The 22216-nt window shown below is 40.5% G+C and overlaps 1 protein-coding gene across 5 annotated transcripts in view; it reads right to left on the reverse strand.

The window, feature by feature from the left end:
* The window catches only part of UGGT2 (UDP-glucose glycoprotein glucosyltransferase 2), a 197136-nt gene that overhangs the window by 74959 nt on the left and 99961 nt on the right, over window positions 1-22216 (reverse strand). For all 5 annotated transcript variants that reach the window (XM_045978339.1, XM_045978338.1, XM_045978337.1 and 2 more), the window contains exons 16-20: window positions 19899-20030; window positions 5738-5902; window positions 5261-5384; window positions 5066-5164; window positions 2745-2839 (exon numbers count right to left, since the gene is read on the reverse strand). In XM_045978339.1, coding sequence (XP_045834295.1) covers window positions 2745-2839; window positions 5066-5164; window positions 5261-5384; window positions 5738-5902; window positions 19899-20030 — 615 coding nt within the window. The remainder of the gene's footprint in view (window positions 1-2744; window positions 2840-5065; window positions 5165-5260; window positions 5385-5737; window positions 5903-19898; window positions 20031-22216) is intronic.

Below are 22216 nucleotides of genomic sequence, written 5' to 3' on the forward strand. Positions count from 1 at the left end.
ATCCATTCTGGGCAGTCTGGAAGACTTCATGCCAAAGGTTGAATCTTCTCACAAGTAACGAGAAAGGTAATTTCAAGACACTATTCCATGGATGAATGTGGGGCAAAATCATAAAATCCCTGAACTGAAAAGTAGCCTTTAAGTCAAGTACACATCCGACAGTGAAGTGTGACCATCTAACCACTTATGGGGACTTAAGCACAAACTTTGAGCGATAATTGGCTTTTGCTGACTCAGAGGCAGTCTCTAGGAAAGAAGATAAAAGATAAAAACAAGGAAAAGAGTCTAACCAGGAAACATCAGAGATAAAAAATAAGAGGGAAATAGTCAACAGAGTTAGTTCTCTCCCATCACTAAACAAATAAACAAATGATCAAACAATGGGTAACCCTGGGGATGAGGTGTTCTTGGTGTCCGAATGTGCTACTGTGTATTCTCTAAAATGTTTGGTTTTCAATAAAAAAATTATGAAACATGCAGTCAAATAGGACAGTATGATTTACACAAAGGAAAAATACCAAGCATTAAAACCGATCTTGGATAGTGGACTTAGCAGACATATAAATATGTTCAAAGAACTAAAGGGAATCATGTTTAAAGAAAGGAAAGTATGGTTAAAACAAGTTATTACACTGAGAATAATAACAAAGAGATAGAAATTATAAAAAAAAGAACCAAATGGAAATTCTGGAGTTGAAAAGTACAATAACTGAAATAAAAATTCACGCAGAGGGGTTCAACAGATTTTAGTTGGCAGAAGGAAGAATCGCTGAGTTTAAAGATAAAACTATAGGACTATAATCTATAAGACAGAATGAACAAAAATGAATAGATCCTTAGAGATACGCGTGACACCATTAAACATACCAATATGTGCATAATGGGAGAGCCATATACACTGTAACTACTGGGAAAAGGCAGTCTGTCAGCCTCACAAAGAACATGCTACCAGAAATTCTTGAGAAGGAAGAAGTGACGTACTCCCTAGATCCCAAACACCATTTTTGGAATATGCTGGTCTGCAGGCCACTTAAAGAAGCCACATTGTGTTCTGAGATTATCTAACATGACATGAAAATTCTCCTAGCTAATGTTACTTTTTGTTTAAAATGTATCAACTATTTTTGATGTGGTGGAGCACCTCCAAGATGGCCGCCAGTGATACCCACTTCTCTATACTCAAGCTTTGTACTCACTCAGCTGAGCCACTCCTGAATTCTTAAACCCCAGACAATGGGGAAGAAACCGTTTGTTGTTTTAAGCCATTAAGTTATAGGTAATTTGTTATCAGCAACAGATTTACACTTAGCTAATACAAAACAATTTCATTAAATATTTTGGTTTATGTTTCTTAGGTGTTTTTAATCTAGACAGACTTTAATGCTCCCTTAGAAATAAAGAAGGTTATAAAAGAGTTTTCTGATTTTTCTTTGTTTTTCTTAGAGAGAATGACAATGGGTGAGTGGGGGGTGGGGAGTGAGGGAAGCAGGCTCCACACCCAGTGCAGAGTCCTATGCCGGACTCAATCTCCTGACCCTGGTCATGACCTGAGCTGAAATCAAGAGTCAGATGCTTAACCGACTAAGCTACCCAGGTGCTCTTTATAGAAATGTATCCTGTTGAAGTATATTGGTTTGTAATTCTCTAATATCAAAAAATGAAGGTTGATTTAAGGCTTAAAATACTCTTCAGTGAGAAAAACTTGTTTTTTCTTTAATAATCAGAGAAATAAAGTGTTGCCTGATAATGTGATGAAAAATTGCTATTATGAGGTTTTGTTGGTAAAAAGCAGATTTTGGGAGCGCCTGGGTGGCTCAGTGGGTTAAAAGCCTCTGCCTTTGGCTCAGGTCATAGTCCCAGGGTCCTGAGATCGAGCCCCGCATCGGGGCTCTCTGCTCAGCGGGGAGCCTGCTTCCTCCTCTCTCTCTGCCTGCCTCTCTGCCTACTTGTGATCTCTCTGTCAAATAAAGTCTTTTTTTTTTTTTTTTTAAAGATTTTATTTATTTATTTGACAGAGAGATCACAAGTAGGCAGAGAGGCAGGCAGAGAGAGAAGAGGAAGCAGGCTTCCCGCTGAGCAGAGACTCCAATGCGGGGCTCAATCCCAGGACCCTAAGATCATGACCTGAGGCAAGGCAGAGGCCCAACCCACTTTAAAAAAGAAAAAAAAGCAGATTTGGGGTCATTGTTGTAATGGCAGGGTCCAAAACCATTCACTCTGTTTTAATAGCCTATTTATAACTGCTAAGTCTTGTCAGTTTGGGGCTGCTACAACACAGTAACCATAAACAGGGTGGCAACAAATGAACGGAAACTTATTTCCCATAGTTCTGGAGACTGGAAAACCTGAGATCAGGGTGCTAGCCTGGTCAGGTTCTGGTGAAGGACCCTCTTCTGGGTTGCAGACTATTGATTTGTCCTTGTATCTACACATGATGGGAAGAGAAGGAGCAAGGTTCTCTAATGTCTCTTCTTACAAAGGCGTTAATCCCATTCACGAGGGATCCACCTCAAGACCTACTTACCTCCTCAAGGTCCCACCTCCAAATCCCATAACAAGGCCCATCAGATTTGAACACAGGAATTTTGCCAGGGAGTTCCTAAATTCCTTTAGCAACAACTTGAGGTATTTAAAATGTTAATAGGGAGGGGACTAAAGATTGAATGCATGTTCTTCATTTGGCTTTCTTAAAATTAACAAAAAATTAAAATTTTTGTAGTAAGAATAAACATCTAAATACTCACCATGAACTTTAATGCGTTAAACAGTAGTTTTCGCCCAGATGGTTTGTCAAAATCAGCAATAATCCAGAGAGTAACTGAAGAAATTACATCATCCTCTGAAAGTTTCAAATAGTTTAGTCAAACTACCTCTTCTAAAAATCAAACTAAAAGCAGGGAATGTTTCCAGTTAACAACATACATTACAAATTAAAATATTAAATTTAATTTTTTAAAAAATAAGCAAATATTGTTAAAGATTATACACACACACACACACACACACACTGACATGTGTATAAAAATACTAGAAGAGTGTTCTATAAGCTTATAGAAACTCAGATGTCAAAAAGAATAGTCCCTAAGGGACCTATCTGTGGAATTCTTTTATTAGTAGATGAAAATTGTATTATGCTTATTATGTTTCAGTGTTGGTAGCAAAACTATCTTCCAGCTACAGCTACATTTTTTAAAAACTGATACTCATACCCCACTATATGTAAAACTAGATACAATAAAGCTTATCAGTAGATATTAAAAACAGCAATATTAGCTTATAATTCATTTACTTCAAAAAAAAGAACTGGGTGTCATTAACTTGGCCGAATCTACATCATCTTGTGCCAGCAACAGCAATACAATTATTTTTTTCAGAAAAATCTGAAAATTTGGAAGCCACAAAGAGAAACTTTTAATTCTAAAGTCAGTTTAATGGGTTTAATTTCACCTAGGCTCAGCATCTGTCACCTGAAATAGTCTAGTTATCTTTAAAACCTAAAGAAAAATTAGTTCCCCGATCACATGACCTACTTAAAACAAGTGCTAAAAATCTGCTATACCAAAAACTTAGTCCTGAAGAGATGTGAAGCTATAGTTACTACATACTCAGTAATATCTATACAATATTACACAAAAACTGTTAACAAGAAGGCTAAATCGAGTCCACATTGAAGCAACTTAAGAGTAAGGTAGTGATTCTTTTCAAAGAAGAAAGGGAAAGAATTTTTTTTTTTTTAAGATTTTATTTATTTATTTGACAGACAGAGATTTCAAGTAGGCAGAGAGGCAGGCAGAGAGAGAGAGGAGGAAGCAGGCTCCCTGCTGAGAAGAGAACCCGATGCGGGGCTCGATCCCAGGACCCTGGGATCATGACCTGAGCTGAAGGTAGAGAGGCTTTAACCCACTGAGCCACCCAGGCGCCCCAAAGGGAAAGAATTCTAACGTCTTCTTAGCGCAGCACTTTTAACCACCATAGTAAACTCAGAATTATTTCAGAAGTGCTATGTAAATTTCTCACAACTCCATTATTTCTTTATACACTTATGTAATTGCAAGAAAGAGGAATGTAGGTGTTTCTCAGTTAATATTCTTTTAAATTGTTAGAGATTTAACCAAAGGGCATTCATTATAGGCTAACTTATTCTGATATCCAGAGACAATTTTCGAAATACACCTCAGAACCTGATAAATAGATTTCTCCTATTTTTTATTCCCTGTTTCTCTGTTTCCTTTTCATTAAACATAGTCAGGACTCTACTCTGCCATAATACAGAACTGCATTATACTTTATTATTTGTTGGATTTCTTGGAGACAGAACACTTTACGAACATAATATCAAAGATCTGTTAGAAAGTAATTCTGCAGCCATCTGGCCCAAACTTGATTCCACAGCATTCTAAAAAACTGGCTGGGAGGCCTCGGCTTAAAACTCTCATATGTAAAAATATACCACTTACTACACAGTTCATCCTATCTTGAGATCACTCTCATTGTTAGATGACTGCTTTACACACAGAGATAAAAAGCAGCCTTCTCTTATCTTAATGTGTATCGGCTCTCATTTTTTCTCTCTAGAGCAAAAATGGTCAAACAAAAGGAAACAAAACCAACCAAACTCTACCTTTGCCTATCAGAATAGATCACTGTGAACCCACTGCAGATGCCCCCGTCCAGGCTAAGTCCATATTTGTAAGCACCGTCCTGGATCAGTCTCCCCTCCTTTGTTATAATCCTCAACATAAGCAAAAACCTTGATGTTGTTTAAGCGAGTGCAGAACTACTCTCCTCTGATATGGGAATTACACTTATTCATGCAAGGTGAAAAATGGAATAGCTTGCTTTGAGAAAAGGCAAAAAACCAAGATGAACCCCTGTGTATGTAAGATTCAGCAGGGTCGAAGGCAGCTTCTCAGCACAACGCTTAGATCCTAACAAACGACAAACTCTTGACAACAAGACCCCTCGTCAAATAGCAACATACAAATTCACAATGCAACCACCTTACCAAAATTACAAATTTTGCTACTTTAGGAATAAAGTCAGGAAAATAAAATATGCTTATTACCTTCTTGGGTTAAATAATACATGTTCTCGGCTATTACAGCACTCTTATCTTGTGAATCCAAGAAAAAGAATGTAGAGAAATCTTCAACATCAGCAGTTACTGAAAAATTTTCATACTAAATGTTAAATAACCAATTAATAAAACATTCACAACTCAATAAGCATTTGTAGAAAGTATATGGAAGGATTATTTTACCTGATGTGGATATTAAATTAAGGTACTGCCATTTTGTGTGCAAGATCGAAGGATTTACACGGGGTACGACATTATTCTTCTCCATAAGGAAATCAATTACATTTGTTCGATCATTTAATACGCCCTACAACAAAAAAAATACTACTTAGGTAATCTAGGCAATTTATATGCATATATTTTAAAGTTTTGCACAGAATACACTTAACAACTATGTCATCTAAATAAATAAGTAATGTAGGCAATTAGGATTCACACAATAAATTTCATAACAAATTTGCCTGTAAAACTTTGATTTTTCTTTCCAATTAAGCAATTTTTGATGTAATTATGCATAGGTAAGCTTAATTAACTAATTACTACTTTTAAGTTAATTGCTAAGTGATCAGGATAGAAATTTTTGCCATGAAAAGATATTTTAGTACAGAAATCATTTTTAAGCATCATTTATCGTGTATTTTCTCATAAGTGCTTACCTACCGTGAAAACCTCCCTCTGTAAATTTATGGTTGCATCCATCATTCTGTGAAGAACATTTGTTTCCAGCTCTTCAGCATTCAGATGCTCAAGCTTAAAGGGTTCTCCATTATAAAGGGCTTGAGGCAAAGGACCCAGGCCAGTCATCCTGTAAAAGCTTGCTCCTTCCTGTTTAGTTCAAAAATGCCAGAGAGTTAAACTGAATATGGCTGTCTGGAAAAGAAATGCATATGAACACTGCCATAGTTTTATATGCCATAGGAAAAAAATGTGAACTTTGCTAATCGAACCTGTCCTTTCCAAACATTTTTTAAAGGAATTCACCCACATAGAGCAAGAATCAGGAAGCTTTTTCTGTAAAGGGTCAGCTAGTACCCATTTCAGGCTTTGTGGGCCATCCGGGTTCTGTCTCGACCACGCAGCTTTGATGCCCTCCCTAGCCCAGCCATGAATCACAACACCCAGATGAGGACTCACAGCGAAGTCCCGAGAAAACGGTGTATGTAGCACCAGGCAGTGGGCGGGCAGGATTTGCTGAATCTCATATAGGGCATAACATTTTTTTTTTTTAAACCACCATTTACCTGTATCAGAGAGTCATTCATCCCTGCATTCATTTGTTTAGTAAACATCTACTGAATTCATGCCCTCGGCATTCGGCTAGAGGCTGCGAATGCAGAGCTGAAAGTCTGCCCTTAAGAGGTTCACACAGACACAAAACAGAGCCAGGAAGAAAAGTCTAGCCAAGCTCGAGTAAGGGCGGGAGGGGGGGGGGGGGAGCGGGAGGGAGCAGCCTGTGGGAGGGAGGGGCACCGGAAGTCTTAAAGGATGAGTAAACATTTGTCAGGATGACAAAGTGGAAAAAGAGGTTCCATGTGAAGCGAGACAGCCCCGCAAGGAATGGAGGGGGAGAGAGAACACAGCATATTTATGCAATGGCCAGCAGTTTTCTGTGTTTACCGTGGGCAGACTTACATGAGGGTGCGGTCAGCCCTGGGGCAGAGGCCAGATCCCGAAGGTGCTCGACACCTGGGTTTGATCTTGTGAGTGGTAAAGTGAGACTAAACAATTCATTTGCTATTCACAACTATGTATTATTATAATTATTATTGCCAACGCTCTCAAAATGACTGTGAAGCTAAATACTACCATTACATCATCTCACAGATGCTATCCAGCTGCTGCATTTTATTTAAAATTTTTTTTAATTTTTCACGTTTTTACTTAAATTCTGGTTAGTTAACAGTTAACTGTAGTATTAGTTTCTGGTATAGAATTTGGTGATTCACCACTTAACATACAACACCCAGTGCTCACCGCAAGTGCCCTCCTTAATATCCATATCCATCCCCCATTTAACCCATCCCCCTGTTCACCTCCCCTCCAGCAACCCTCAGTTTGTTCTGTTGAGAGTCTGTTTCCTGGTTTGCCTCTCTTTTCTATGCCCCCTCCATGTTCATCTATTTTGTTTAATTCCACATAGGAGTGAAATCATGTCTTCCACATAGGAGTGAAATTTGTCTCTCTCTCACTAACTTATTTCACTTAGCATAGTACTCTCCAGCTCCATCCATGGTGTTGCAAATGCAAGATTTCATTCTTTTTTCTGGCTGAGTAATATTCCACTACACACAAACACACACACACACACACACACACACACTCCAATATTCCACTATACATATATATCGCATCTTCAGTAGATGAACATTTGGGCTCTTTCCATAATTTGGCTATTGTTGATAAAGCTGCCATAAACATAGGGGTGCATATATCCCTTCCAATCAGAATTTTTGTATCCTTTGCATAAGGATGCATAAAATACCTAGCAGTGCAATTGCTGGGTGTAGGGTAGCTCTATTTTTAACTTTTTGAGGAACCTCCATACTGTTTTCCAGAGTGGCTGCACCAGCTTGCATTTCCACCAACAGTGTAGGAAGTTTCCCCTTTCTCTGCATTCCCACCAAAACCAGCATTTTGCTTGTGTTGCTACTGCATTTTAGAAACAAAATTTGTCCTTAGAGCTCTTTTACCAAGAATCTCAACTGTTAATCACTATATTACCTCTGCATTTATTGGGCACTTAGGGTATATAAGGCTTATGAATGCATATAAATAAAATACAAATTCTATCCTTTAGTGTAGATGGCTACATTAAAAACAAGGGTGAACACAGCATCCAGGGCTACCCAGGAGGGCGTGGTCAATTCCATCTAGGAAGAGGATAAATAATGGTAAGTAATATGATCAGATTTGCTCATTTTAAAAAAGACAACGGTGGCAATGGTGAGAAAGAAGGGCATGGGAGAGCGTGCCCTGGCAATGTTGGTCAGGGACTCTTGCACTAGTGTGCGAAGGAAAAAAGCAAGAGCCAAAGCAATTTATGTGCAAGGGGAGAATGAGGCAGCTTCTGAAACAGCTGGCAGGATGGACAGAACATAACAACGTACTGTTTGGGACTGTATGAGAGAAGCAGCAGCTTAGGATGACCATTAGGCTTCTAGCATTGGTGACCAAGGTGAATGATGATGCTAGCTTCTAGGATAGGGCATAAAAAAGAAAAAAAAAAACATTTGGGGCCCCAAGGAAGGCGATGATGGGCTTGGTTTTGGATTCTTTTAAGATGCTTATGGGCAGGCCTCCAGGTAGTTGCATACATGGGTACGAACCCCAGAAAGAGGTCTCTGCTAGCAATACAGGCCCCCTTATTTGCTGTGTTACTTCTAATTAGGCAACCTGACCAATCCAAAAGCTTTAATTACCACAAATAAGCCAATGATACTGAATTTTATAATTTTAGCCCTGTTAGACTGAGTTCCTAAACAGGCTTAATACCTAATCTAATTGTAGCTTCAGTCTCCCTCAGAAATGTAGCCTTAACCTATCCATCAGGAATTTTTCCACAGATCAGTACCAATAAGTCCGCCACACGGGCGCTCTCCATCCCCCGAAGAAAGATGAGGTAGTCTGCCTGGTAAGACTCTTGCTTTTCCCCTAAGGAAAAGCCACCTTCACCGAAACATTCCCTTTCTTTGACTAGTAACATACCTGCCCCACCCTCCTTCTCTAAAACCTTCCACTTGGTTCAACTCCTCAGAATATCCCTCTGTTTGTTAGATGGGATCCTGCCCTAGTCAGGAATCATGTTAAAAAGCCAATTAGATCTTCAAAATTTACTTGAATTTTTGTTATCGAACAGATAACAATGTATTTCTGTGTTGCAGAAACACAGGCACGGTGCCCACAAACTCTTTGATTTCATGGTCTTTCTTGTCATTTGTAAAAGCTGTGGGCAGTCTCTGTTGGTTCTTTTCTGAGCTACAGACAACCCCATACACTTTCACCTTCCAACAATCGCTTCTGAATAACGGACAACGCCCTTTCAAGATACGGCAGGGCATAGTCTCTTCATTGCTTAACATCCTCTCAGATATTTTTCTGTTCCCAAGGTCTTTGACTGTTCTGAGTTCAATTTAATATTGTTCACTGTGCAAGCTGACCCCCTACTTCTCCAGCTCACCCTGTGAACTTCCCTCCACGACACAAACACAACACCTGGCTGTGACCCACACAGAGGCAACAGCATCTTCTCATAGCTCTTCACGACTTAGGACCTCCTGACATTTTATCTCTGGGATGTTAATCTCCTGTCACTTTCTTGTTTTCTTGCATCCAGCTCTTTCTCCTACTTCAGGCCTCAGAGATGAATTCCTCACGTCCATCCCCAGAGCACTCCTCCCTCATCCTACAAGCTGTGTGTCTGGTGGCCCCTTCCAGCCAGCACTCATGTCCGTCAACCTCCGGGATTTCATTGTGTTCTTTCTCCGATGCTTTCCTTCCCTTTGTTTTCTCTGTTCTTTCTGAGTCTTCTGGATGGAGTCTCTACTTGTTTATCATTTATTCTTACATTCATTTCTTTGAATTCGCCTCTCTGTTCTATTACATTTTTATTTTACTAAAATTTTTCAAGAGACCTTCTTGGGCTCTATTCTTTTACCTACCGTGCTTTGAACATTGTAAGTTCTCAATAAATAATTACCTCTTGAAAGGACAAAGTTTAGAGGAAGAGAGAAAATGAGAGGAACAGGAGTTTGGAGAATGAAGGCCTAAACTTGTTTATTTTGTCATGGAAGAGTCAAAATGACTTTCTAGGCCTGAAGAGGAAGATGGACAAGGGGCTTAGGGGACTGACAAATGTCTAGAATAACGTTTGGGAGGGGCAAGGCGTGGGGAGACGAAGCATGACTGAAGGACTCTCATATAACACAGAGTCTGGCCTAAATTAGAGGTTGGACAGATTTGGGAAAAATGGGTCAACAGGAGACTGAAGCTGCAGATCGTTAGAGGACAGCCACAGGGAAGGAGAGCAGTGAAACAGCTGGAAAGGGAATTGTGTACTCACACACTTAAAAAAAAAGCAACTTCTGAGGAGTGTTTGGTGTCCTTAATCTTTACAAAGATACTTAACACTCTTAACTTCAGGAGACAATGACTGCAGACACTTAAAAAAGTAACACTATTAAAATATTCATTTCACTGCTTAACTTTTTAAGAGTAAAAGTGGGTTTCTGATTAAATATGGTAGATTTATCCACACATATGCTCATCTGTCTTCTCCTCACATATTTCACTAAAGTGAGAATATAATGATAGAAAATATGAGCCCACAAGGGTAAAGAAAAATAACAGAAAAGATAAGAAGCAGGTAAGCAAAGTAAAAAGGGGAGTCACATCTGTGCAGACAGAAGAGAACATGACCATTTTCAGCATCCCTGGAGACACCTGGTGCCTCAGAGGGAGGGTGAGAGTAGAGAGCGGACATGCCCCAGAGTCTGCACTCAGGGCAGTTGCCTCTCAAAGCCCCTTTCTCAATGCTGCAAAACCACACTGTCCTTTTCTTTCTTTCTTTCTTTCTTTCTTTGGTGGGGGGTGGTGGTGGATTAATAGGCTATTTAAAAAAATTTTATTATGTTCAAATAGCCAGTATATAGTACATCATTAGTTTCTGATGTCGTGTTCAATGAATCATTATTTGTGTATAACACCCACTGCTCACCACCACACGTGCCCTCCTTAATGCCCATCATCCCCCCTCCCCCATTCCCTCCCTTCTGTAACCCTCAGTTTCATTCTGAGTCCAGAGTCCTTCATGGTTTGTCCCCCTCTCTGATTTCTTCCCATTCAGATTTCCCTCCCTTTCCCCGTGGTCCTCTGTGCTATTGCTTATGTTCCACATGAGTGAAACCATATGATAATTGTCCTTCTCTGCTTAACTTATTTCACTTAGCGTAATCTCCTCCAGTCCTGTCCATGTTGATGCAAATGGTGGGTATTCATCCTTTCTGATGGCTGAGTAATATTCCATTGTATATATGAACCATATTTTCTTTATTCATTCATCTGTTAATGAAGGGCATCTCACCTCCTTTCACAGTTTGGCTACTGTGGATATTCCTGCTGTGAACACTGGGGTGCAAGTGTCCCTTCATTATGCTTGTATCTTTGGGGTAAATACTTAATAGTGCGATTGCTGGGTTGAGGAACCTCCATACTGTTTTCCAGAGCGGCTGTACCAGTTTGCATTCCCACCAACAGTGTAAGAGGGTTCCCCTTCCTAGGGGCACCTGGGTGGCTCAGTCAGTTAAGCAGCTGCCTTCAGCTCAGGTCATCATTCCAGGGTCCTGGGATCAAGCCCCACATTGGGCTCCCTGCTTGGTGGAGAGCTTCCTTCTCCCTCTCCCTCTGCCTGCTGTTCTGCCTACTTGTGCTCTCTATCTCTCTGTCAAATAAATAAAATCTTTTCTTTTTCAGTATCCCAGGATTCATTGTTTATGCACCACACCCAGTGCTCCATGCAATACGTGCCCTCCATAATACCCACCACCAGGCTCACCCAACCTCCCACCTTCCCTCCCCTCCAAAACCCTCAGTTTGTTTCTCAGAGTCCACGGTCTCTCAGGGTTCATTTCCCCCTCTGGTTTCCCCCAACTCACTTTTCCTTTCCTTCTCCTAATGGCCTCCATGTTATTCCTTACCACAAATAAGTGAAACCACATGATAATTGACTCTCTCTCTGCTTGATTTATTTCACTCAGCATAATCTCCTCCAGTCCCGTCCATGTTGATACAAAAGTTGGGTATTCATCCCTTCTGATGGCTGAGTAATATCCCATTGTATACATGGACCATATCTTTTTTATCCATTCATCTGTTGAAGGGCATCTTGGCTCTTTCCACAGTTTGGCTATTATGGACATTGCTGCTATGACCATCGGAGTATATAAGGCCCTTCTTTTCACTACATCTGTATCTTTGGGGTAAATACCCAGTAGTGCAATTGCAGGGACATACAGTAGCTTTATTTTTAATCATTTGAGGAATTTCCACACTGTTTTCCAAAGAGGCTGCACCAGCTTGCATTCCCACCAACAGTGTAAAAGGGTTCCCCCTTCTCACATCCACTCCAACACTTGTTGTTTCCTGTCTTGTTAATCTTTGCCATTCTAACTTGGTTGTAAGGTGGTATCTCAGTGTGGTTTTGATTTGAATTCCCTGATGGCTAATGATGATGAACATTTTTTCATGTGACTGCTAGCCATTTGTATGTCTTCTTTGGAGAAGTGTCTGTTCATGTCTTCTGCCCTTTTTTTGACGTGATTATCTGTTTTATGTGTGTTGAGTTTGAGGAGTTCTTTTATAGATCTTAGATATCAGCCCTTTGTCTGTAGTGTCATTTACGAATATCTTCTCCCATTCCATGGGTTGCCTCTTTGTTTTGTTGACTGCTTCCTTTGCTGTGCAGAAGCTAAAGTCTTTAAAAAAAAAGAAAAAAAAAGAGGGTTCCCCTTTCTCCATAGCCTCAACAACTCTTGTTTTCTGTCTTGTTAATTTTTGCCATTCTATCTGGTCTAAGGTGGTATCTCAGTGTGGTTTTGATTTGAATCTCCCTGATGACTAGTGATATTGAACATTTTTTCATGTGTCTGTTAGCCAGTTGTATGTCATCTTTGGAGAAGTGTCTGTTCATGTCTTCTGCCCATTTTTGACCTGATTACCTGTTTTTTGGGGTTTGAGAAGTTCTTTATAGATCCTGGATATCAGCCCTTTATCTATAATGTCATTTGCAAACACCTTCTCCCATTCTGAGGATTGCTTCTTAGTTCTGTTGACTGTTTCCTTTGCTATGCAAAGCTTTTGATCTTGATGAAGTCCCAAAAGTTCATTTCACTTTTGTTTTCCTTGCCTTTGGAGACATGTCTTGAAAGAAGTTGCTGAGGCTGATGTCGAAGAGGTTACTGCCTGTGTTCTCCTGTAGGATTTTGATGGGTTCCTGTCTCACACTGAGGTCTTTCATCCATTTAGAGTTTATCTTTGTGTATGGTGTAAGAGAATGGTCATGCTTCATTCTTCTGTATACAGCTGTTCATTTTTCCCAGCACCATTTACTGAAGAGACTCTTTTGTCCATTGGATATTTTTTCTTGATTTGTCAAAGATTAGTTGACCATAGAGTTGAGGGTCCATTTCTGGAGTCTCTATTCTGTTCCACTGATCTCTGTGTCTGTTTTTGTGCCAATGCCAGGCTGTCTTGATGATCACAGCCTAGCCAATAGGAGCCAACAGTACATTAAAAGGTTTATCCATTACAACCACGTGGGATTTATTCCTGTGATACAAGGGTGGTTCAACATTCACAAATCAATCAATGTGATAGAGCATATTAATAAAAGGACTATATGATCCTCTCAATTGATGCAGAAAAAGCATTTGACAAAATACAGTATCTTTTCCTGATTAAAACTCTTCACAGTGTAGGGATATAGGGAACATACCTCAGTATCATAAAAGCCATCTATGAAAAGCCCACAGCAAATAGCATTCTGAATGAGGAAAAACTTTTCCCTTAAGATCAGGAATGCGAAAGGATCCCCACTCTCACCATTACTGTTCAACATAGTACTAGAAGTCCTAGACTCAGCAATAAGAAAACAAAAGAGAAATAAAAGGCATTTAAATCAGCAAAGAAGAAGTCAAACTCTCTCGCTTTGCAAATGACATGATACTTTATGTGGAAAACCCAAAAGACTCTACCTGCAAATTACTAAAACTCATACAGCAATTCAGCAATGTGGCAGGATATAAAATCAATGCACAGAAATCAGTTGCATTTCTACATACTAACTTGACTGAAGAAAGAGAAATTAAGGAATCGATTCCATTTACAATAGCACCAAAACCCGTAAGATACTTAGGAGTAAACATAACCAAACAGGTAAAGGATCTATACTCTAGAAAATATAGAACATTTATGAAAGAAATTCAGGAAGACACAAAGAGATGGAAAAACATTCCCTGCTCCTGGATTGGAAGAATAAACATTGTGAATATGTCTATGCTGCCCAGAGCAATCTACACTTTCAATGCCATCCCTATCAAAATACCACTGGCATTTTTCACAGAGGTGGAACAAGCAATGCTAAAATTTGATGGAACCAGAAAAGACCCCGAATCACCAGGGGAACACTGAAAAAGAAAACCAAAGCTGGGGCATCACGATACCTGACTTCAAGCTTCATTACAAAGCTGTCCTGCTTTTCTTATTCTCTGCTGAAACGGAATCACAAAGGCTAGCCTGGGTGATGACAGGCAGAGAAAGGGGATGGAAACCACACAGGAGATTAAAGGAATGTGCCCATCCTTCACACCAAGGCGGTGACCACACCCTGGTCCCACACATACCCTGTGCCCTCACGTCTGACCTGCGCACCCTTTCCATCCTCTCGTCTGCCACATGCATTCGTTCTACGATCAAAATAAAGAATTCTTATTTGAAGAATCTGCTTTAATTGAGGAAGTCAGCTCAGCTCCCCAGGGGAGGCTCACCAACTCACAAGAACCAAGTATTCGTTATCAGCTTTTTAGAGTTTCATACATACGTGTGAAAGATAACCAGATATCATAAGACATTTGACAAATGCTTCAAACACAAAAGAGAAAAATCAAAATGAATGAGAAAAGGGAAGCTGTAGAAGGCAGAGATAATGCAGGGATCACAAATAAACACTCCTAGATAAAAAAATATATATTGTGTCCATGAAAGAAGAACTAAATGCTATAAAACAGGAATAGGATACATGAAAGATCTGCAGAAAATTTTTAAAAATTGAACAAAATGGACAAGGGAACAAAAAAAGAAGAGAAAGCAAATAGAGACTCAACTGAGAAGATTCAGAAAGGAAAAAGAAAATGAAAGAAAGCATTAGAGAAATAAATTCCCAGAATGAAGACAAACCTTCAGAAGGAGCTCACCAAATACCCAATACCCTGAATGAAAGAGGACCAATACAAAGATATGCCCACATGAAATTTCCAACACCAGGGAGAAAAAGATTCTAATAGCTTTCAAACTGGATAAATAAACACATAGTTAAATAAAGCAGAAAGACAAAGGAATTAAAATCAGAATGATATCACTGGTCTTTGTAGACTCTTAGGAGTTAGGAGACAGTAAAGACAACCTCCAGAACCTGTAACAAAAAGGAACACCCGGTCCAACTACCAATAAGATGGAAAGGTAGCATAAGCTTTTTAATCATAAAAGAGTTAAAGTAATTTTTCTATCCTGAATGTTTACTTGGGAGAGGAGTAAATTGAGAAATAAATGAAAAACAGAAAAGGCACAGTGCTCACAAAACCAGAGATAAAGCAGAGACCTGCAACACGAAGGACAGAGGCGGACCCAGAAAGGAAGCCGTACTCAGGTTCACTTTCATGAACAGCATGACCAGTTCACTTTAAGGAAAGGGTTGGCCTGGCTACGGAAGGGCATTCTAGGGGCTGGTGTGCATGAGGAAGGTGCTGGTTTGTTAACTGATGTGTTTATTTGTAAGAAAATTTCTGGATAGGTTATCTGACCTATCTATTGACTATCTGGATACATTTGCAATAAGAAGAATACTAGGGAAAATGGGTAAAAAAAAAAAAAGAGTAATTCTTAAAGTTTAAAAAAACAAGTTGCTAAAAGTGGAAAAACAATGATAGTATTTTATTTACTAAGCAAGGAACATTTAAAAAGTCACATACACTAAATATTCACTTATCCAAAATGTGTTGAAAACAGACCTGATAATCAGCTGGTTTGCATTGGACAGGCTTTACCACTTCTTACGTAATGAAACACATCTGTACCAGCTGGTAAACAGCTTCAGTCCTGGGATAGCGATCACTCAGGAGAAGCTCCTTGACCTCTTTCTCAGACGATTCAGACACTACAGGTGACCATCAGCACGAGGGCCTAAAGACTCCACTCCAGCTCCTGGATCTGCCTCTGGTTCACTCTCTGACTGGCTGCTCTTGAAGCCACAACGGTTTTTAAATATTTTAAGTAATGCCCCTGGACTTGGAGAGACCAAGTGAACACAGGGAGGTAGAAGAGAGCTCAAACCCCAGTTACAGCAACAGGAACTCAGCAAATAGATCTACAACTTCAGACGTGCAAATACAAAACTGGAGGAATACAAAAGAATAAAATTCCTTTTCTTGAAGTAGTTATAGTCCAGGTGGAAATGACATTTATATGCACATATGGTTAAGTATACGAAAGGCAATTAATGGGAAATGATAAAATTGAGTTGTAAGTTCCAATATTTAACGATAACATGGCTATCCAGATGACATTTTTATGGCAATTGATAATAAGTAGTATGTTTTGGCTATATAAGATATCAAATTCATTTGTATCACAGCAGATATTACGGTTATTTTTACCTACAATAGACATGAATAAATGAATCCATTTCTTTCCCATGCAAGTTAAGATTATGAATATTTCAAACTTTTTAGTCAATATATTGCAATTAAATAAACAGCTTGAATATTTCTTATCAGCTGTTCTTAGGAATGTATTTCATTTTAATGCACTTCATAGGTTCAGGTACATAGATGTTATAAAATACATTAAATATTGTAATAAACTTGAACCAGAAAAGGGTTCTTAAGAAACAACGCATACATAACTTAGTAAAAAAATCAGTAAGAAGTTTCAGATTCATATAAAAAAAGGGCAAATCCACCAGAAAAAAATGTTTACTCTCAAATGAGAACTGATTCTTGCTATCCCCATTATGCAACTCAGTCACGCTTAATAGATACGATTCTTGCACAAGTGTCAGTCCCTAAGGAAGGTAAGGTCTGAGCAGAAACTGTGCTCTACCACTGAAAGAAGAAAGAAAAAGAAAAACAGAGCATGTAAGGTCAAAGTATGGGATTATGTCCAGGACTCCTATCATTACCACTCTCCATCAGCTGATATTAAAATCCAAATGGTATAACCTGTTGCTTTCAACCTGTGCAAACAGTATCCTTAATATATAAAAGCTCCCCGATTTTCTATTCCATGAGTTTACATAATCACTACAGGATATTTGTGTTCCTTCTCCCCCAAAGAAGCCCTGAAAGTACTTATTAAAAATAATTTTCTTGGGGGCACCTGGGTGGCTGAGTGGATTAAGCCTCTGCCTTCAGCTCAGGTCGTGATCTCAGGGTTCTGGGATCGAGTCCCACATCGGGCTCTCTGCTCAGCAGGGAGCCTGCTTCCTCCTCTCTCTCTCTGCCTGCCTCTCTGCCTACTTGTGATCTCAATCTGTCAAATAAATAAATAAAATCTTTCAAAAAAATAATTTTCTTTCTAAATTTCCTTAGTCCCATGGTAATTTTATTAAAAGAGATGCCTCCATGCAACTTTGGCCCTAAAAGAAAGTTCATCTTGGTTGCTTTTTAGTTTTGTTTTTCATTATATGAAAATATAATAATGAAAAATATCAATGAAACTCGTTCTCAATTCAGAAACTGTCACTTGGAAAACCATTCTTCCATAACTAAAAACAATCCTTAATTCCTACCACACTGGCCTTTCGATTGCACCGAGACCACCAGACCTCTGGCTTCCTGGCTCGGCTCCCGTTTCTTTTTTCTTTTTTAAATTTTTTTTTTCCATTTTATTTATTTTTTCAGCGTAACAGTATTCATTCTTTTTGCACAACACCCAGTGCTCCATGCAAAACGTGCCCTCCCTATTACCCACCACCTGTTCCCCCAACCTCCCACCCCTGACCCTTCAAAACCCTCAGGTTGTTTTTCAGAGTCCATAGTCTCTTATGGTTCACCTCCCCTTCCAAATTTTTTTTTTTTTAATAAACATATAATGTATTTTTATCCCCAGGGGTACAGGTCTGTGAATCGCCAGGTTTACACACTTCACATCGGCTCCCGTTTCTAAGCAGCCACCTCGCTCCCCAGAGGTCTTCTCCTGGGCTACTCTTTGGGCCTCTTATGCCAATGCCACATGCAGCTCGTAACATTTCAACCTCACAGCACTTTATCCAACTACCTTCCTTCATTCATGTGCCTGGTATTTTGAACTTTTTTTTTTTTTAAAGATTTTATTTACGTATTTGACAGACAGACGTCACAAGTATAGAGGCAGGCAGAGAGAGAGAGGAGGAAGCAGGTTCCCCATGGATCGGAGAACCCGATGTGGGGCTCGATCCCAGGACCCTGGGATCATAACGTGAGCCAAAGGCAGAGGCTTAACCCACTGAGCCACCCAGGCGCCCCTGGTATTTTGGACTTTAAAAAACAAAGAGATTGATGCTCCTGTAAGTTTATGGTAGGCAACTCCAGCGGAAACTCGGCATCATAGCCATTTTTATACATGGCTTCACTGTACTGCCTTTCCTAGCCGCCAGAGCAGCTATTTCTTTTTTTTTTTTTTTTAAAGATTTTATTTATTTATTTGACAGAGAGAGATCACAAGTAGATAGAGAGGCAGGCAGAGAGAGAGAGAGAGGGAAGCAGGCTCCCTACTGAGCAAAGAGCCCGATGCGGGACTCGATCCCAGGACCCCGAGATCATGACCTGAGCCGAAGGCAGCGGCTTAACCCACTGAGCCACCCAGGCATTTCTAAAACCTCAATGCTCCCGTGAAGTTCCATCCGACCACACAACCCTCACTCTTGGCTCTTCAGTCACTTCATTCAGTAGATGTTTACTGAGCACTGCGCCCCCCAAGACCCAGCAGGAGACAGGGGCCCTGCTCCCAGGGAGGATGTGGTCCAGGGGAAAGCAGGGAAGAACAGCCCACTGTAACTAACATTGTATGCAGGAGTACGCAGTAGGATTTTTGCATGTGGCATTCGCATGAGCAGCTTAATCTCAGGCAGAGGGTTAGAAAAGGCCTCCCAGAAGTTCTTCCCAAAGTGTTACTTCCCCCGCAAAGTGACGTTAAAACCAAGAGTACACAGGCTAGAAGAGAAGGGAGGCAGGGTGCAGGAACCCGTGGTGAGAACAAGCACTTGAAGGCCCTCTGGGGAGAAGGAGGAGCCCATTCAGGAACCTGAACTGGTCTGCTGGCCCGGGGAGAAGGAAGAGCAAGGGAAGAGTCGCGAAAGTGAGGCTTAGGAGTTGAACGAGCCGAGTCAGGTGGGACATTGCAACGTCAGGGATCCTAACCTTCAACTGTTAGCATGGAGACCGGGTCTGAGGTCTAAAACCTCTTACAAAATGCAAGAACCCATCTAAAAACCCTGATCTGTATGGGCATGAGGAATTCGACCCCAGTGATGCTCCATCTTCCCAAATTTGCTTCTTGTCCTAGCTTTCTCTAAAAAGCCAGCTTTCCATTTTTCCTAAGAAAGTATGAATTACATTCTTTAAAATTCTGCATTCACGGTGCCCAGGTGGCTCAGTCAGTTAAGCATCTGCCTTCAGCTCAGGTCATGATCCCAGGGTCCTGGGATCAAGGCCTCCCCCCCCCCCCCCCGCCCCATTGGGCTCCTTGCTCAGTAGGGAGTCTGCTTGTCCCTCTCCCTCTGAGCCTCCTCCCTGCTTGTGCTGCCTCAAATTTTAAAAATAAAGTAAATAAATCTACATTTAAGTCTCCTATCCTGTAAATCCTGACAATTATATTTTCTCGTGCTTTTTGAAAGGTCAGTAATGGCGATCGGAGTACTCATACACAATGTGCATCATTCAGGGGTCTTAAACTTCCCTTCTTTCTGAGGGTCTAAAATCCAAATCATGAGTTAACTATATTGAGATCATTTACTCATGAGATTATAGTAAAAGTTTCTTGGATCTTATTTTTGAAAATTCGCATTTCAACTTACCTTTCTGCCATTATCGTATTTAGAGTGAATGCCCAAAATATCCCAAATATTTGCATTTGGAAATAGCTTTAGGAGGACACTCTTCACATGGTCCACAGTGAGTATATTGTCATTCTTCACTCTTTGGTACATCTGTAGAAATAAAGATCCTACAATTAATTTTCATCTTATGGCGATCAGTTTTCTTTCTTTCACTGAGTGTGCAAATTTATATAAAATAAAAACATACTTTATACTTTGTAAGTTCTAAGTTTACCACATATGTGCATGTATACACAAGCCCTCCACCCACACAGATAAATAAATCATTTTAAACACACAATATATCTCCCAATAAAAATGGTTTTGTGAATATTTTGTAGCTTTCAAAAAATACTGTAACAAATTTATGTTGTGTTCCATTGTGATCAAACTAGACACTGTGCTTCTTAGTAAAATAATGGATCCCTTTTCTTTTTCCTTTTTAAAAAAGATTTTATTTATTCTCTTGAGAGAATTTTATTTCTCTCTCTTGAGAGACAGAGTACAAGCAGGGGGACAGGGAAAAGCAGGCTCCCCGCTGAGCAGAGTTTCCTATGTGGGGCTCGATCCTAGGGCTCTGGGATCATGACCTGAGCCGAAGGCAGACGCTTAACCATCTGAGCCACCCAGGTGTGCCAGCTCCCTTTATTTAAAAAGGTATATATAAAAGATATTTTTTTTCTTTTTTTTTTCATTTTATTTATTTTTTCAGTGTAACAGTATTCATTCTTTTTGCACAACACCCAGTGCTCCATGCAAAACGTGCCCTCCCCATTACCCACCACCTGTTCCCCCCACCTCCCACCCCTGACCCTTCAAAACCCTCAGGTTTTTTAAAGATTTTACTTATTTGAGAGAGACAGTGAGAGAGAGCACAAGCAGAGGGAGAAGCAGAGAAAGAGGGAGAAGCAGGCTCCCCGCTGAGCAGGGAGCAGGATGCAGGGTCCAATCTCAGGACACCAGGATCACGACTTGAGCTGAAGGCAGATGCCCAGCCAACTGAGCCCCCAGGCGCCCCCATATAAAATATTTTCAATGGCTTATGTCAGGAGGGTTTTATTTTCACTCCTGACTGCTCTCCAGTAAAGACCTTGACTAGGTTTCTTCTGTCCCTCCATTCTCCCCCCCACCCCCACCGTCTGAGATGCTAGAAGCAGGGCGCATGATGTAAGCTGTAGCTCCTCTATTTTCCTGTTTCATTTCTCCCTCATCACAAACCCTCTCCTAAGCCCCCGGCACTCTGCTAGGCATGGGGGGAGGGACGGCTCTGCACGGAGGGAGAAGGCACCTCTGGGCAGATGCCTCAGCTGAGACATAACCACGAACACCGAGCTAGCATGACGGCATCCTGGGGAAAAACTTCCCGACCAGAAGAAACTCGTACTTACAAACACCATCAAGTAGCATTCTGATACAAGGTATGTCTCGCCTCTCAAAAGTTCATGTTAGGCCACTTTTCTTTCAGGAGAGTGACATCGGTATCTGTTTTCACTAACCAAAAGAAATCCAAAGAGGATTTTCATTGTTACGAAGAATGGTAGGAAGTGGAAACAGGCTTCAGTGTTTGTTTCGCAGCAAGCAGTGAGAGCAGCCCCACAGGCTCCTTCCCCACGAACTACAACTCGGGATCCAGAGCTTCACCTGTGTCTGGGAACATCTGTGCTTTCTCTCAATTTATTCCATGCATCATTAGCAACATGCACCCTAAGAGTCAGAAAAGCCTAAAAGAGGTTAGTTTTTCGTTCTGGAAAATGCTCAAAAATTTTTCCATATCGACTGATGATGAATGCTTCTTTTACATCATTTGGGCTTTATTACAGAAGGTTCAAAGGAATGCTCTGCTCAGAAGCAGGGGAAACCTGCATCAGTTAAGAATTTTCTATTACTATGGGGCACCTGGGTGGCTCAGGTCATGATCCTGGGGTCCTGGGATCGAGCCCCACATCAGGCTCTCTGCTCGGTGGGGAGCCTGCTTCCTCCTCTCTCTGCCTGCCTCTCTGCCTATTTGTGATCTCTGTCAAATAAATAAATAAAATCTTAAAAAAAAAGAATTTATTATTATTATTATTTTATTATTATGTTATTTTTAAGGGGCACCTGGTTGCTCAGTCATTAAACATCTGCCTTGGGCTCAGGTCATGATCCCAGGGTCTTGGGATTAAGCCCCTGGAGGGACTCCCTGCTCAGCGGGATCCTGCTTCTCCCTCTCCCTCTGCCTGCACACGTGTGGGCACACACACACACTTTCTCAGATGTGAATAAATAAAATCCCAAAAAAAAGAATGTTGAGTCCCAAT

This window comes from Meles meles, chromosome 14 (assembly GCF_922984935.1).
Source record: "Meles meles chromosome 14, mMelMel3.1 paternal haplotype, whole genome shotgun sequence".
NCBI lineage: Eukaryota > Metazoa > Chordata > Mammalia > Carnivora > Mustelidae > Meles > Meles meles.